Source organism: Prunus persica, chromosome G4 (genome assembly GCF_000346465.2).
Source record: "Prunus persica cultivar Lovell chromosome G4, Prunus_persica_NCBIv2, whole genome shotgun sequence".
NCBI lineage: Eukaryota > Viridiplantae > Streptophyta > Magnoliopsida > Rosales > Rosaceae > Prunus > Prunus persica.
The window spans coordinates 2,796,656-2,813,008 of record NC_034012.1 but is presented as its reverse complement, the minus strand read 5'-3'; the positions used below and the strand labels follow the sequence as shown (position 1 = coordinate 2,813,008).

At 38.2% G+C, this 16,353-nt stretch overlaps 2 protein-coding genes and 1 pseudogene across 8 annotated transcripts; 1 reads left to right on the top strand and 2 right to left on the bottom strand.

The window, feature by feature from the left end:
- LOC18779480 lies at positions 1,285-6,244 on the bottom strand (annotated as a pseudogene).
- LOC18779747 (GDSL esterase/lipase At2g27360) lies at positions 9,998-12,648 on the bottom strand. 6 transcript variants are annotated; one of them, XM_020562200.1, is made up of 7 exons: positions 12,550-12,648; positions 11,916-12,394; positions 11,558-11,783; positions 11,251-11,481; positions 10,896-11,044; positions 10,516-10,792; positions 9,998-10,427 (listed from the first exon to the last, which is right to left on the bottom strand). In XM_020562200.1, exons 3-7 carry the CDS (start codon positions 11,772-11,774, stop codon positions 10,195-10,197), a joined length of 1,107 nt encoding a protein of 368 aa, XP_020417789.1. In that variant the 5' UTR covers positions 11,775-11,783; positions 11,916-12,394; positions 12,550-12,648; the 3' UTR covers positions 9,998-10,194. The 6 variants fall into 6 exon arrangements, with proteins under 6 accessions (XP_020417789.1, XP_020417790.1, XP_020417791.1 ...); XM_020562201.1 differs by having other exon boundaries at positions 11,955-12,394; XM_020562202.1 differs by having other exon boundaries at positions 11,959-12,394.
- Positions 13,471-16,351, top strand: LOC109948583 (golgin candidate 5-like). Of its 2 annotated transcripts, none has more exons than XM_020562208.1 (3): positions 13,471-13,872; positions 14,649-14,765; positions 15,366-16,351. In XM_020562208.1, the coding sequence occupies exons 2-3, from the start codon at positions 14,699-14,701 to the stop codon at positions 15,947-15,949; spliced, it is 651 nt and encodes a 216-aa protein (XP_020417797.1). In that variant the 5' UTR covers positions 13,471-13,872; positions 14,649-14,698; the 3' UTR covers positions 15,950-16,351. The 2 variants fall into 2 exon arrangements, with proteins under 2 accessions (XP_020417797.1, XP_020417796.1); XM_020562207.1 differs by lacking the exon at positions 13,471-13,872 and adding an exon at positions 14,443-14,539.

Genomic DNA, 16,353 nt, shown 5'->3' with positions numbered 1-16,353 from the left:
CATCCAAAATACCTATCAGTAAGTGAATCTCCAAAGCTGACGACTGAATTGAAGCAACTAAGCACATGTCATCAGTGAGAGAGAGAGACAGAGAGATGAGTTCAATGTGGTGGCCTTTTCAAGCATATTTGATGAACCTCCTCCTCCTCATCCTCATAGACATATAAATCATATGGCGGCCACCTCTTGGTTTAAGGTCCAACAAGAGACGGGTCTCCAACGACACTGATATGTAGAAGAGTTTCAGAGGGCATATGGCATTCTGAAGTGTAAAGTTTTGTGAATTCGATGATTGTATTGAATCTCAGAGAAAGTATTTAAAGGCTTTACAACAGTGTAAGAATGGAAAGAATAAATCTATGCCTACACTATAGCTTGTGACAGCAATCATAATATATGCAATTGATACAGGAAATATAAATTGATATGGAAAGTAATCAGGTCAACCGTTGACATTATAATTCTTTAACATTCCCCCGCAAACTCGGCGGTCTTTGATAGACGAGTTTGGAACGAAGGAGATGAAAACGTTGCTTAAGAAGGCCTTTGGTGAAGAGATCTGCAGTTTGATCAATAGATGAGACAAACTGAACACGATGGCTGCCGAAAAGAACAAGCTCACGAACAAAGTGATAATCCAATTCAATGTGTTTTGTGCGAGCATGAAACACCGGATTTGAGGCCATATAGGTAGCACTAAGATTATCACAGTAGAGTGTAATTGGCCTTGAAACTGGTACATGCAGTTCATGAAGCACATTTGAAATCCAAACAATCTCTGCACTGACCCTAACTAGAGAATGGTATTCAGACTCAACACTAGATCGAGAAACAGTAGGCTGTTTCTTGGCACTCCAAGAAATGAGATTCGGACCGAGGAAAATACAATAACCTGAAGTAGAACACCTAGTGTCAGGACACCCAGCCCAATCAACATCAGAATAGGCATGAAGTGCAAGAGGACTAGAAGAGGATCGAAACACAAGGCCAAGTTGTAAGGTGCCTTTTAGATAGTGCAAAATACGCTTAGCAGCAGCAAGGTGAGAAGTGCATGGGATACTCATGAATGGTGCGACATGTTGAACTGCAAAGGAAATGTCGGGGCGAGTAAGTGTGAGGTATTGAAGAGAACCAACCAAGCGACGATACTCAGTAGAATCGGATAATGGCTCACCATCCAAGGAGGAAAGTTGTGTCTTGGAATGAATAGGGGTGCTGCATGGTTTGCATTCAACCAAAAGCTTAAGAACTTAAGAACACTAGTCTACTAGTCAAAAGCTTATTATTTGAAATATTAAATGGTAAAACCAAAAATAGATAGGACTTTTTCAGTAGCTAGCTATTGGTAACTGTCTCTTGAGTCCGTTGCACACAAGTATTCTCTTGTCTCTGAGTCACATTTGTGAAACACACAAGGAGGCAAGGCGTGGAAAGGTGTAATTTCCTTGTAGTAAAGCCTTGGTCATCATAAGTTTGATTTGTGGCTCCCCTCTTACTGAGGACCTTGGTAAGTATCTGGGCATGCCTATGTTGCATTCTAGAATTACTAAATTCACCTATGGCTGTTTAATTGATAAAGTGCATAAGCGGCTTGCTTCTTGGAAGTCAAAGTTTCTTTCTCTGGCTGGTAGAGCAACTCTTATACAAGCTGTCACTTTTGCTGTTCCAATCTATGCTATGCAGACCTCCAAGTTGCCTGTTAGTGTTGGGCAAGAGCTAGACAAATTAAATCGTAACTTCTTTTGGGGTGGCAGTGAGAAAAAGCTTAAGATCCACCTCTATCAATGGGATTTAGCTTGTCGTCCTAAGCACAAGGGGGGTTTAGGTTTTAAAAAAACTACTGCCATGAATAAGGCCCTTTTGGCTAAAATTGGGTGGAGATTACATAAAAACGACTAGGGCTTATGGGCTAAGATCTATGAGTCTAAATATCTTAAAGGGAAATCTGTCTTAGATTCTTCTTTGATGTTTCGAAAGGATTGCTCTACCACTTGGAAGGGTGTTATGTATGGGGTGGAGTTGTTAAGGCAAGGTATAGGTTGGAGGGTTGGTAAGGGGGATACTACTAAATTTTGGAAAGACAGTTGGCTTATTGATGAGCCTTTGTTGAAGCATGATGGGGTCTTGCATATTGAGGATATAGATTGCTCTGTCTCCAATTTTTTTAAAGATGAGTGGTGGGATCTGGATAAATTACGAAGAGCTTTAACAGAAGATCTTGTTCAACATGTTGTTAATTATCCTGTGGGTTTTGCTAGTAATTTGCAGGATTGCCAGATTTGGAAAGGAACTGCCAATGGAGTTTTCTCTGTTAAAACCGCTTACAATATGTTCTTTAAGGGTCCCTCATGGCCTGATTATAGTTTCAGTTCTTTGTGGAAACTAAAGATACCTCCTAAATTGAAGATCTTTGCTTGGCTTACTGCGTAAGGTAAAATTATGTCCAATGAGCAAAGAGTTAGAAGACAGTTGACTCTTGATGCTTCTTGTGGTGTTTGTGAGTGGCCTATTGAAACTACATTACATATTCTTCGTGATTGCTATAAGGCTAGAGATATATGGAATACTGTTTTAATGCCTCGTCATCAGGGCCATTTCTTTCAAATGGATTTTCTGCCTTGGTTTCAGACTAATCTTCTCTCCCAGGCTATTTGGTGTAGTAATATCCCCTGGAGTCTGGTGTTCATCTTTACTTGTTGGTATGTGTGGAAATGGAGAAATCACCAAGTTTTCCAAGGGGATGAAGATGTGTCTTCTGATCCTAAACAGCTTATTGTTCGTGCTGTCCATGAGTGGTTTAAGGCTTCTCATGTCTTGAGTAAGCATAATCATAACGTCCAGGTTGATCTAAAGTGGGAACCTCCTATGTCTGGCCAGTTCAAGTTAAATGTTGATGGGTCTAGGAGGAATGGCTCTGGTCATATTGGTGCTGGAGGTGTTATTAGAAATTCCTCTGGAGATTGGATCAGTGGCTTTGCTGTGAACTTGGGGAAGGGGCAAATTCTTGAGGCAGAAATATGGGGATTATTTTTTGGGTTGAAGCTTGCTATGGACAAAGAGATTAATAACCTTGTTGTTGAAATGGATTCAGCACTTGCTGTCCAGTTGATCCAGAAGCAGGGCCTTACTGATGTTCATCCTCTTGCTGCCTTAGTTGCTAGTTGCTGGGAGCTGATGCATAAGATCAACTGCTGCAGTGTTTATCACGTTTACAGAGAGAAAAACAGTGTTGTTGATTGCTTGGCGACCTGGAGCTATAACTTAGACCTGGGTTTTTATATTTTTGTTGATGCTCCAGCTTGGATTGGGCCTAGTTTGATTGATGATTTGTTAGGAATTACTAGATCTAGGCTAGTTCCTACTGATTTGCTGGTGTAGGTTGTCTTCTGGGGTTTTTTGCCCCCTTTTTTCGTCAAAAAAAAAAAAGCCTTGGTCATCAACCTGTATGCTGCTTCAGTAGAGTGCATGCCATCCCAGTTGATAAACTGTGAAGGGTTCTCACAAACAGTTGCCCCTGCATTCCCACATTGTAGGGATGAGTTGAAGTTGTATGGCCCTCCTCCTCCACAGCATGCTTTGCTAGTCTACCCAGTAAATCCTGGAATTATTATTATTTATCATAAATTGTGAAATAGGTAGATATAGAAATATTAAAGGGGTTGAAGAAGAAGTACCAAACTGGTGTGGAGATTGATATAATTGCAGCAGGGCATTGTAATAATCTGCATAAACGATAGTGACCTGCTCATTGTGGTACTGAGCAAACTCGTTTAACCATTTTAGGCAGCCAGTCGAAGGGTCATATTGGTTCTTATCTGAAGTCTCAAATTTTAATAGATAAGTAGGAAGGCAACCAATTGGATTGTTGCCTGGTACCAAAATTGTTGCTGCCCCGAGCTCGATTAACTCCTGCAAACCATGCAGCCATAGAAAATTAAGTTCATAGCCAACATTGCAAACAGAAAAAAAGACTACCTTAGCAAGCAGCAATTATGATTCCCCAAGTCTTACATTGATGGTTGAAGCAATTGCTTCTATCACTAATGGTAAATATGATCGAACCAGTTCTATACTTTTTCAAGGAAGTAATACAAGCGGACAGAAAACAACTTCAAAGAAATAATACAAGCGGACAGGAAACAATTTCAAGGAAATAATGTGTGAGTTGATATCTATATATAAAGTAATGTTCTCTTTCCATATTGTGAAGTGTGCCCACATATTACTTTAGTATATTCACAAATGTATTGCAAAGGAACACTATTAACAACAACAACAATATTAGACTTTTTTAAATTAAAAGAAAAAAAAATTTCTATGGTGAAAAAATGTAGCATTAAACTTTTTTTCTGAGAGCAAATATATGCCATCAGTAATAGATATCTATTTCCGACAGCAATTAGAGCAAGTCCAGCGGTAGAGGCTGGCCCAGGCAAAAGGCAAAAAGGAGCCCGAGTCCAGCTCCAGCGCAAGCAATCCAGCCCGGGCAAGCTGCGGGTCCCACGAGCCCGGGCAGGCCCAAGGGCGAAATCAGACTGGGCTCGAGCCCGAGTTGAGCTGACGTCAGCGATGACGTCAGTGCACTAAAATCAAATTTTTTTACTGTTACACGCGCCAACGGTAAAAAAAATTTGACTGAAGTGCGCTGACGTCATCGTGACGTCATCGATGATGTCAGCTCCAACGGCTACTGCCACGTGTCGTCACCGGTGGCTCCGATTGGATTTTTTTCAGAAATCCTACGGTTCTCATTTTTTTGGCCAAAAAAATTTTAAAAAATCCAAAAAAATTCGAAAAAATTCTGAAATTTTTTTTAAAAAAATACCAAAAATGTATGTATTTTTTCCCTATAAATACCTAACCATTTTATCTACTTTCAACACCAAATCTTCATACAATTTCTTCTCCATACAATATTTTCTACTCTCCGCTCACATAATTCATTTTCCACACCAAATCTTTTTATCTGGAATAAGACACGTGGCAACCGAGATTCACATCCGAAAATCTTATCCGAAAATTTAATTAAAAAGATTATCAAAATTAATGATTTAAAGTATAAAAAAATAGGAAATAAAGTACAATGAATAGTAATTGCCCTAGACTTGCCCTAGACTTTGCCCTTGTGGGTGGAACCACAAATGGCAAGGCTGACACTATTCACGTGAATAGTGTCAGCCCTTGCTTGCCCTAGCTTGCCCTTGCCTTAGACTTTGCCCTAAGGGGTGGAGTTGCTCTTATACACCCTCACAAATAGACACCCTTTTGCGTAAACTAATGATTGCTCACGGAAGTACATAATCACTTTTAACAACTAATTACCCTAAAAAATAGAGAATTTACTACCGACGACTATTTTCTGCCCTAAAAAATAGGCTATAATTTCTGAAAACATGAAGATGCCCTCGGCAAACACAACAATTACCGACGCGCACAAGTTTCATTGCAAACAAATGTGGCACAAATATTTCCGGTCAGAAATTAGCTATTTCCGATGGCGAGAGAACCCTTATCCAAGGGCATTTTGGGTGTTGAAAATAGTAAGCATATTGTTGCATTATTGATGATGGAGGGTGTTTTGCTCTTGGAAATGGTATTTTTTCCTTGGAAAAAATTTGCCGCAAATGACTTCTTTTTTCTGTAGTGATATCATTACCTAAAGATGTGTTGCATAAAGATGGCAGCATTTGTTTGAACCACTCCAGTTGAATTCTGAGAAAGTTGTTGGTACTTGGACTATGAATTTCCATTGTTGCAAGAAAGGATGCATCGAGCCCCGTGGCTCCTATTACTGCAAAATTCACACCCGCTTCAAAGTTTTGGACACTTTGATTACTGTTCAGGTTTTGAAGAAAAGGTGGTACAAAAGGAAGCCCCAGAAACTGAGCTGCAAAAATGAAGTGAAAGTTAAATGAGAAGATGAAAAAAGTCAGATATATAGATATACATATAAGTGGATATACGCGTACGTACCAATGAAGTCTATGATTAAACGACCATCCGAGCATCGTCCCGTGGGATGATGAAAATAGGTCTCCCCATATGGCGGTTGGAAGTAGTGGAGAGATCTGTTAGGGGAGCTGTCGTATAAGTTGCCTGTATCAGTAAGTGAATCTCCAAAGCTGATGACCGAATTGAAGCAACCAAGTACTGCGGGATGATGAAAACTGATACGAGGATGAGGTTCATCAAATATGCCTGAAAAGACCACCCTATTGAACTCATCTCTCTCTCTCTCTCTCTCTCTCTCAATTTTATACACATCCAAAAATATTTGAACGAAAGTCGAACTACTTTTTAGAATGTTAGGTACAGTGGACACCATTAAATGTGTGCCATAAGCAGAATCTACATAGGATATGTGTAGATAATATTCACTGGAAATCTTTGCCATTTGTGTAGACCGGTTGGTAGTTGTTGGAATAACAGAGGTCACACACTAGGTACTAATTGGGGGAATGGTGTAATTTCCTTTTAACAAAGCACTGGTTATCCCAGCTGAAAAACTGCCGATGGTTGTCATGTCACAGGCACTTGCCTGTGCAGAACCACATTATGCTGATGAGTTGTAATTGTATGGCCTTCCTCCTCCACATCATGCTTTTGGAGTTCACCCGATAAATCCTGCAATGAGGACATGAATCAAAAGGTTTTATCGTATTTTCAGCATTTCCAAACTCTGCATCTTTAACACTTCAAATATGCCTAATCTAGTGTGCGAAAACAGGATCCATTACACCAACTAGGGCTGGGCATACACACCGAAAACCTGGTCAAACAGCCTAGCATATATATATATATATATATATATATTTATTTATTGGTTATCGATTTGAAATCAAACCAAACTGATGTCTATGATTCGGTGTTGAGTGCTTGATATTGAAAACCATCAGTTAAACCAAATCAAATCAAACCAAACCAAACCAGTAGGTGTACTCAAAAGTACGAATAAAATATTAAAGCTTGTTAAATAAAGCCCATGCATATGGAGATCTCACAGCCTGTCTCAGTCCTCTGACCTCCGTGCATCTATTTTTGTAATTCTCCATTTTATAAGCACCACTAGGTGAACGTGGGTTCAGAAATCTACACCTGCTATTGTGAATATATTGGGATTGTGGTGATGTGAGGAGCTTATAAAAATAAGGAAACAATTTCATGCCAACAAAGAAGATTCATAAACAGATATGAGTGAGATATATGAAAAATCGTCTGGCTGGCGTGTGTTGTAACTTGGAAGTGTACTGCCCCATAAATAAAATATCAAAAGCACCTACTTCTTTTTTCTATTCGTCCCACCTAATTTTTATTTTTGCGCACCTGAGCTATCTCTTCTTCTACATCTCCCTCTCCCTCTCCCTCTCCCTCTTTCTCTATCGCTCCCCCTCTCCCTCTCCCATCCAAAATAAACTGATTTTATTAATTTTCTGCAATACAACATCAGCCTAACATTCGCTATTTATAATTACATTTAGATAAACTGATTTTATTAACTTTCTGAGACTATATGAGAAGTTATATCTTTTAGATATAACTTTTGATATCTAAAAGATACAACTTCTCATATAGTCAAGAGATACAACTCTTCTTAAGAAATCCAAAAGTCCAAATTCGATAATCTGATTATAAATGAATTCAAATTTAAATTGAGATATATCTGATTCGAATCCGACCCGTTTACAGGTCTACCCCTATTGCACACCAGACAACTACCTTCCCACTAAACTTGGAATTCTTCGCATACCCCTCTATTTGCTTACTACACCACAAGCCTCAGTGTCAAAAGTTAAAGCCTTCAATATAAAAATTGCAGCTTCCACTCTCTAATTTGAAGCATCCACGCTCTTTTTTTTTTTTTTTTTTTTTGGGGTTAGAAGAAATAACAAGGGCAACCATAACAAAAGGAAAGTCTAAAGCTCAAAACAACATGAAAAAAAACCCCAAATTGCAGAAACCCTAAAAACAAGATCCAACCCCGCTCAAAAGAATTCGCTATGCCAATGCCTCCACAAGGAGATCAAGGTTAAGAGGAGCCATGAAAAGGAATTTGAAGGGTTGGGCTAGCAATATGCATCATTCTCAAACGATCCATCAAGTGGTCAACATTGATCATTGAGCTACAAAGCCACAAATGCAGATATGAGTCTTAGAGTCTTTAATTCAATGCTTGGATACTTTAATTCGGGACATGAAGATTTTAGTTTTGTTCTTGGAGGCTCAAATTTTGTATATGGATGCTCTAATTTAATGTTTGGAGACTATAACTAATTTGGTGGTTGGCTTTAATTTTGTGCATTGAGAATCTACACTGCTTGGAGACTTTGATTTAAGACATGGATGCTCTAATTTAGTTCATAGGCGCTCTAAAAGCAATTAGGGATGTTCAAAGTTGTGTGCTTTTCATAATCTTTATCGTGAGCAAGAGAACAACGTTTACGAAAGAAACAGTACTAGATATTACTGTTTTTTGATTGGGCTAGACCTTTTTCATTGGGCTAGACCTCATTGACTTATTGTTTATAATATTAAATGGTAAAACCACCTCTTTATATAAAATTTAGAGAGGAAGTGAGAAAACCCACCTCCAACCATGCTCTCTATTCTACTCCTAAAATAACTGCATCTCTAGGAGCTCCTAAGAGCACCTCCACCCAAAAGGGCAAGGGCAAGGGAAAGGCAAGGCAAGGTTTGTCACTACTCATGTGAATAGCAGCAGCCTTGTCTTTTTTGATTTCACCTCAATGAGCAAGGGCAATGACAAACACTATTCACTTTAATTTATTTTCTATTTTTTTTATACTTAAACCATTAATTTTGATAAGATTTTCGGTTGCCACGTGTCACTATTTATTATAAAATTCTCATCTCAAATTCCAGATAAAATTTTCTGATAAGATTTTCGGATTAAATTTTCGGATAAGATTTTCAGTTGCCACGTATCCATATTTATTATAAAATTCACATCTCACTCATCATACAATTGAAATACTTACTCACTCAACATACAATTGAAATACTCCCAGTCCTTATAGCTTGACACAATCGAATACAAGAACGACTCAATCATTGGCGGAGGCGATCCCACTAGATCACGACGTGGGGGTGTATTTTCCTTCGGATGACGTAATAGTGCCATTATTTCCGACATGGAACGCACCATTAGAATCGATTGCGGCCATTGTTCACCTAAGGAGCCGTGTGTAATGGTTTTCCTCTTTTTTATTTTGCCTTGAATAATCTATTAAAAAATAAAATTGAAAATGCAATAAATATAAATTAAAAAATGACATTAAATTGAATAAAACGGCAAATTTTATTTTTTTTTACCTCGTCGCCAAGACTTTGACCTATTCAAACATTTGTCCAGGACACTCCGACTTTGATGGAAGAGACCATTTTGTAGTAGAAAATTTAGTTTGTAAAGTGAAAAATATTGGAAGGAGATGAATTTGTATGAAGATTTGGTGTGGAAAGTAAATAATATTGGTAGGTATTTATAGAAAAAATTTCCAAAATTTTTGATATTTTTTACTTTTGTTTTCAATTTTTTTAAGCCAAAAATTAGGGAGCCGTTGGATTGGATAAGATTTTTGGATCGGAGGCTCCAGAGAAGCCATATGGCTTGTAGCCATTGGTTTCTGGCAGCTATGGGTCAACCGCTGATTTTCAAATTTTTTTGTACTATTGGTGCGTGTAATCCATGTGCCAACAATAAAAAAAAATTTGAAAATCAATGGCTAACGTCAGCAGCCTTCAGGCAACAATCTAGAAAATTCTTGCCCGGGTTGAACCTTCCGCCCTGGAGGAAGGGTTTGGGGCCTAGGGCTATCATTTGCCCGAGTTTGGGCTTATGCTGGAGTTTCTCTAACTATGAAGAGAGAGAAAAAAATTTTAGTGGTTCTCCATAATTAAATACTGCTTTACTTTAATGCTATTTTAAGTATTTATTTAATGTTAAGTATTTATTATTATTGTTTTATATGAAGAATGAACATTTATGCTAAACTAAAAAAAGATATAAATCATTTATGATTCCCCTAGAGAGGATTGTTGGAGTTGAAATTTTATAAGGAGCTCCTAGAGTAGTTTTTTAGTGTTTTTAACTAAATTTTAACTAGGAAGATAAGGAGCATTATTGTGGATGCTCTAAATAATTTTTTTTGAGTAGTTAGCTATTGGTGTCTGTCTCAGTCACACTGGTGAATCACACAAAGTGGAAACGCGTGGAACGGTGTAATTTCCTTGTAATATAGCCTTGGTTATCCACCTGTGTGCTGCTTCAGTGGAGTGCAGGCCATCCCAGCTGATAAACTGTGCAGGGTTCTCACAAGCACTTGCCCCTGCATCCCCGCATAGTGCGGATGCGTTGTAGTTGTATGGCCCTCCTCCTCCACAGCATGCTTTGCTAGTCTCCCCAATAAATCCTGCAATCACATTAATCTTCATTATTATTAGTATTACTCTTTTTTATTTATTTATCATAAATTGTGAAATAGGTAGGTAGACAAGTACCAAATTGGTCCGGAGACTGATATAATTGCAGCATGGCATTGTAATAATCTGCATAAATGATAGTGACCTGAGGATGAAGCCTTCGAATCCGACTTAGTGCTATCTGAAGCTGATCATTGTGATACCCAGAAAACTTGTTTAACCAGTTTAGACAGCCAGTTGAAGGGTCATATTGGTTCTTATCTGAACTCTCATATTTTGTTAGATAAGCAGGAAGGCAACCAATTGGAAAGTTGCCTGGTACCAAAAGTGTTGCCGCCCCGAGCTCGATTAACTCCTGCAGACCATGCAGCCATAGGAAATTAGGCAAGCCTGTAATTCATAGCCAACATTGAAGAAAGCAGACTACCCCTAGTAGCGACTATGGTTCCAACTCTTACATTGATGGTTGAAGCAATTGTTTCTATCACTAATGGTACATACGCTTGAACCTTTTCTATACTTTTTCCTGCAAGCAATGCATCGTTGTAATCGTTGCCTCCAATCTCTCCCATTAGAATTAGAGAAGTTGAAAGGACTTTGTTGCAGTCTGTAATTATTCAGAAATAAAAATCAAATAACAGATCAATCAACCAAGTCAATTCTGGTCCGCCAAGTCCAATTATTAAAGTTATCATCTAGGTTTGGTGGAGGCATTGAAAGTGTAGCCAACCACATAAGCAAGTGGACAGGAAATAATTTCAAGTAAAGGAAACACAAAAATATAATGAGAAAACAAAATTGGGAACTAATTACCTGAAGATGTGTTGCATAGAGATGGCAGCATTTGTTTGAACCACTCCAGTTGAATGCTTAGAGAGTCGTTGGTACATGAAACAGAATCCCCCATTTCTTCAAGAAAGGCAGCATCTAACGCCGTGGCTCCTGCTACTGCAAAATTCACACCCGCTTCAAAGTTCTGGACACTTTGATTACTGCTCTGGCTTTCAAGATAAGGTGGTACTAGTGGAAGTCCCAGAAACTCAGCTGCAAAAAATGAAGTGAAAGTTACATGAAAAGCTGATGAAAAAAGTCAGATATATACATATAAGTGAATGAGTACCAATGAAGTCTATGACCAAACGACCATCCGAGCATCGTCCCGTGGGATGATGAAAGTAGGTCTCTCCATATGGCGGGTGGAAGAAGTTGAGAGATCTGTTAGGATCGCTGTTGTATAAGTTGCCTGTATCAGTAATTGAATCTCCAAAGCCGATGATTGAATTGTAGCAACCAAGCACAAGAGGGTTGATGATAACTGATATGAGGATGAGGTTCATCAAATATGCCTGAAAAGACCACCCCATTGAACTCATCTCTCTCTCTCTGATATGATGTGTATGTGTGTGTGTGTTAAATTATATACACATCCAAAATACTTGAACTAAAGTCGAACTACTTCTTTTTAGAGTGTTAGGTACCGTGGACACCACTAAATGTGCGCCATAAGCAGAATCTACCTACACACTGGAAATCTTTGTTATTTGTGCAGACCGGTTGGTAGTTGTTGGAATAACAGAGGTCACACTTCTGAAACACACAAGGTGCCTATTTGGGGAATGGTGTATTTTCCTTTTAACAAATCATTGGTCATCCACCTATATGCTGCCTCAGTGAAGCGTATAGCATCCCAATTGATAAATTGTGAAGGGCCGTGACAGGCACTTGCCTGTGCAGAATTGTAATTGTATGGCCCTCCTCCTCCACAGCATGTTCTTGGAGTTCCCCCGATATTCCTGCAAATTGCAATGACATGAATCGAAAAGTTTTATCGTGTGTTCCGCTTCAGCATTTGGAAACTCTGCATCTTTAACACTTCAAATATGCCTAATCTAGTGTTTGTCCCACAGTAAAACAGATCGACTTTGTAGACTTGTAACAATTGGTTCCAGAAACTCAGCTGCAAAAGAAAAATTCAAAGACAGAAAGTTACATGAGAGAAGCAGAAGCTGATAAAAAAAAATCTCAGATATGGTGCTTGACTTGTAATGTCAGTGTTGAAATTCTAGAAGAATCATGAATACAAGGATGATTCTAGAGTTGTGGAGAACATACCATGTTGGCTAGACAGAGAATTGAAGTTAGAAGAACTCTCTAGAGCAAGAACACTCATGTTGCTAGACTATGGCGGTAGAACATGATGGCTAAACAATAGCCACAAAAATAATATTGTAAAATATAGAAGTTTCTAATATAAGCCACACACTTGTGGCTGGAGTAAAAGAGACCAAGTCGGTGGACCTGGTGACGTCGGCTACTCTCATCTATAAAAGGACTTGTAGCCTTCCCAAGCAAAGTGGAGTGAACCAATCAACTCTCTATCTATGTGGGAGTAAAGAAGCCAACTCCCAAACTATTAGGGAGCCAAGAGTTACCCAAATAAAGCTATGTTGAGAGCCAATAAGCTTATCAATTTAAGTGTAAGGGCTAAATAGCCTAAATTATTCTAAATCAAGTGTGATGATCAATAAGTCAATAAGCTATAAAGAAGGTGAATTAAATGTGAAGAAACAAATCACACTTGAATATTGTACATGTAGCTAGCTAACTAGGTTTCTACTTTCTCTTGGTCATTGTCACCTTGTGTGCTTCACAAAGTTCGTAAGAGCTTAAATTAAGCATTTTGAACAAAACCAATCTGGGTGCTCATCGAATCGTTTGTCCACATGACAATGTATAGCTAGCAACAAAGGAACCGATTAAAGAAACAGCAACACACGCAATGCAGCTGGCAATGATGGTTTTCATCTGCACGGGATGACCCATGAGTTTATAGAATTTATATTCAAAGCTGACTTATCTCCTTGGATATGATTATATCCTTCCGAAGTTTGATCCACTTTTGAATATATGTGCATAGATATATATACTTGTATATGTGTATATACATGTATATATGTACATTATAGTATATGTGTATGTAATAATTTTTAAAACCAGAAAATTCAACACAAGTTACGTGTGAATGTTATTATTAGGGAAATAGCTCAAAATACCACCAATTTTATAATTTTATGTCAAAATACCACCCCTTCTCAAAATTTTTAAAACTATGACCTATAAATACATTTTTATTGTAAATTGATTGCACCCATATCACATTTTCAGAAAACCTGAGGGGAACTACGGGTTTAGAATGACTTCGCCTCCGCCTCTTTTCTCGTTCGATCGTCTACGGCCTCCGCTTCCTCTCTCCTTCGTTCTTCTACGCCCCTGCCTCCGCCTCTGCTTTTTCGATTGTCTGCCTTCCTCCTCCTCCTCTGCTTTTTCGATTGTCTACCTTCCTCCTCCTCCTCCTACTTGGCTCTTCTCCTCAGCTATCAGCTATTTCATACCCAGAAGTGTTGGATCCTGAGCAAGCAGTGAAAGGGCTATCTGGTAATCTAATGACTAATACTATTAGTTGGATATGCTGTATGTTTTCTCTTCAAAATTCTAGATTTAGTAGGGTTGGCATACACTATCATGACCTGATATATTTTCAGTCTGTTTTAATTACTGGCTATTAGGGTGTGGTTTGAAACTTTGACTGATGGGGTGGGGGAGCTTGGACGGAGTTTTCTTATTTTTGTGAAATGGGTTTTGGAGGATTAGGGATTTTAGGGGAGTGTGTGAGTTCGCTGTTTTGGTGGAAGATATATGCAGAAGGGTTATGATGATGATGGGGGTGGGTTTTTGTGTTTTGTTAATTCTTTTGTTTGTCGGAAGAAGAATGAGATATTTTTCCAACTCTTATGAGTGAGTTGGGTTCAAAAGCAATTATTGTTGGTTTTATATTTTGATTTATTTGCAACTGTCTTTATAGAATTTAATTTTTAATAGTAATATATGTATTCTTCATGAATGGTTTTGCTCTGTTCAGGTGCGTCTGTCTACATGGGTTTGTGCTTGAAGCATAATGCAAGTTTTGTTAATAAATTCTCTGTTTTATGCTGTGCATGTGTGAATTGGAATAAATAAAAAAAAATTTGCTGGGTTTTTGAGACTTGTGATGTTATTCATCAGTATTCATGCCTGGTTTCTTCTTGCAATAATTTTGTTGATTGTGAGCTTTTCCCTCTAGCGCTTGTTGCTGATACTAATTGTGAAGGTGAATTGGTTGTGCTTTATGATGTTTGAACCTCATTTCTGTTTCTTCTCTTTCATGCCAATAGGTTGTAGGAAACTCCGCTCTCAAACATAGGCAATGAACAATTGAGTTGACATGCTGCTGGGAGAATTGTTTGCAATGCAGAGAAGACTTGTCTCTTACTTTTGTGATGATGAACTGGGTGAGATTCTTTAAGAGTGATGTGTCATATTTGAATTTTTTAATATCATATTTTAGTTTTGTTTTTAAGTTTTGAACCTTGTTCTATTTCAGCATCCTATAGACCTGTGTTAACTTATATCTACATGTGATATGGATATAACTTATGCTTTCAAATTAATTTGACTTGTGTTATATCTTGTTTCGTACCTTTGTTTCGAAAATTTCTTTGTAAAGACCAAAAAGAATAGTGTGTTTTTTTTTTGGGTGGTATTTTTGTTAATGATAATTATAGTATTGATTACTGGGTAGAGAATGAGCTACATTTTATGCTTCATGAAGTAAAATGGCTGAGCAACTCAAATTTGGTTTACACAACCAAGGCAAAAGGAAAATACTAATTTTGGAGCTTATATATAGTGGTTATATAAGTTGCAGTTTTCGTTACTTGTAAATCATGATTTCCTTAGCGTATTTAATTGCATTGTGTTTCTCGTTTTGGGTAGAACAGAGTTTTCAATGATAGGATTTATTTGGAAAAAAGGAATTCTGGTAGTTATGCTGTGTTCTCTATTTTTGCATGAAAGTTGAAAGTAAGATGTCCCCTTTATATGTGTGACAGCTTCAGGATTATGGCCTTCGTATACTGAAGGGAAATTGCTATTTGATCCTGTTATATCTTTTATGGGACAAACAAATGAGGGAAGTAGTGTTGATTCATCACAGAAAGCTGAGTCTTCAGAGCATCCGCCAAAGGTTGACAAATCATCAGGGGAATCTGAATCTCCACAAAAACTCTCTACTGTTGAGGCAAAGGAAGGGGTCAAAATAGAAACTTTACAACACTCTTCAACTGAACAGATGGCTGATAAGGAGGAAACTGAAGTTGTCAAGGAAGAAACAGATGATAAGCATGCTGCGACGGTGGAGGAAACAGAGACAGTGATAGCAGAGCCTGAAAAATCTGAATCTGAATCATCTTCACTGCCAGTTGAGCCCTTTGAACCCACTGTTAAGAATGATGGCCCATCAGAATCTGTGGGTTCTCAAGATGACAACAAGATTTCAGTAGTGGGACCCTCAGTAAATCCAGAAACAATGCAGGGTAAGTCAAGAGCTGTTGAGGTAGATCAAGTTGAGGAGGGTCATACTGTTCTCCGCGTGAGGCACATGATGTTGATGTGGATGAACAAAAGACACAGGTAGAGCAGAAGGATGGACATATGACTCAGGCTGGAGAGATTGTTGAAACAGTTGCTATGGTTGAAGCTGAGACTCCAACTGATAGCCAGCCTGGAGGTTTTCCTCTTTGCTAATTTAGAATCATGTGCAGTTATGATTTTAGATCTGTAGATAACCTGTTGTTGCTGATATTGCTACACGGGAGGAGAACAGAACAACTTGGAAAATGTGCAAGAAGGGAGAGCTAACTCATACAACGAAGAACAAATTGATGAAGTTAAGATCAAATTAGTAGAATTTGTGAGCTCTCCATTATTTATAATTATAGGTAGGAAGTATGTATGTAATAGAGCAAAGATTGGTTGACTATGTAATAACAATTGAATTGTCAAGTTTTATGAAAGAAATAATTTTTGCTTCTTGGGATA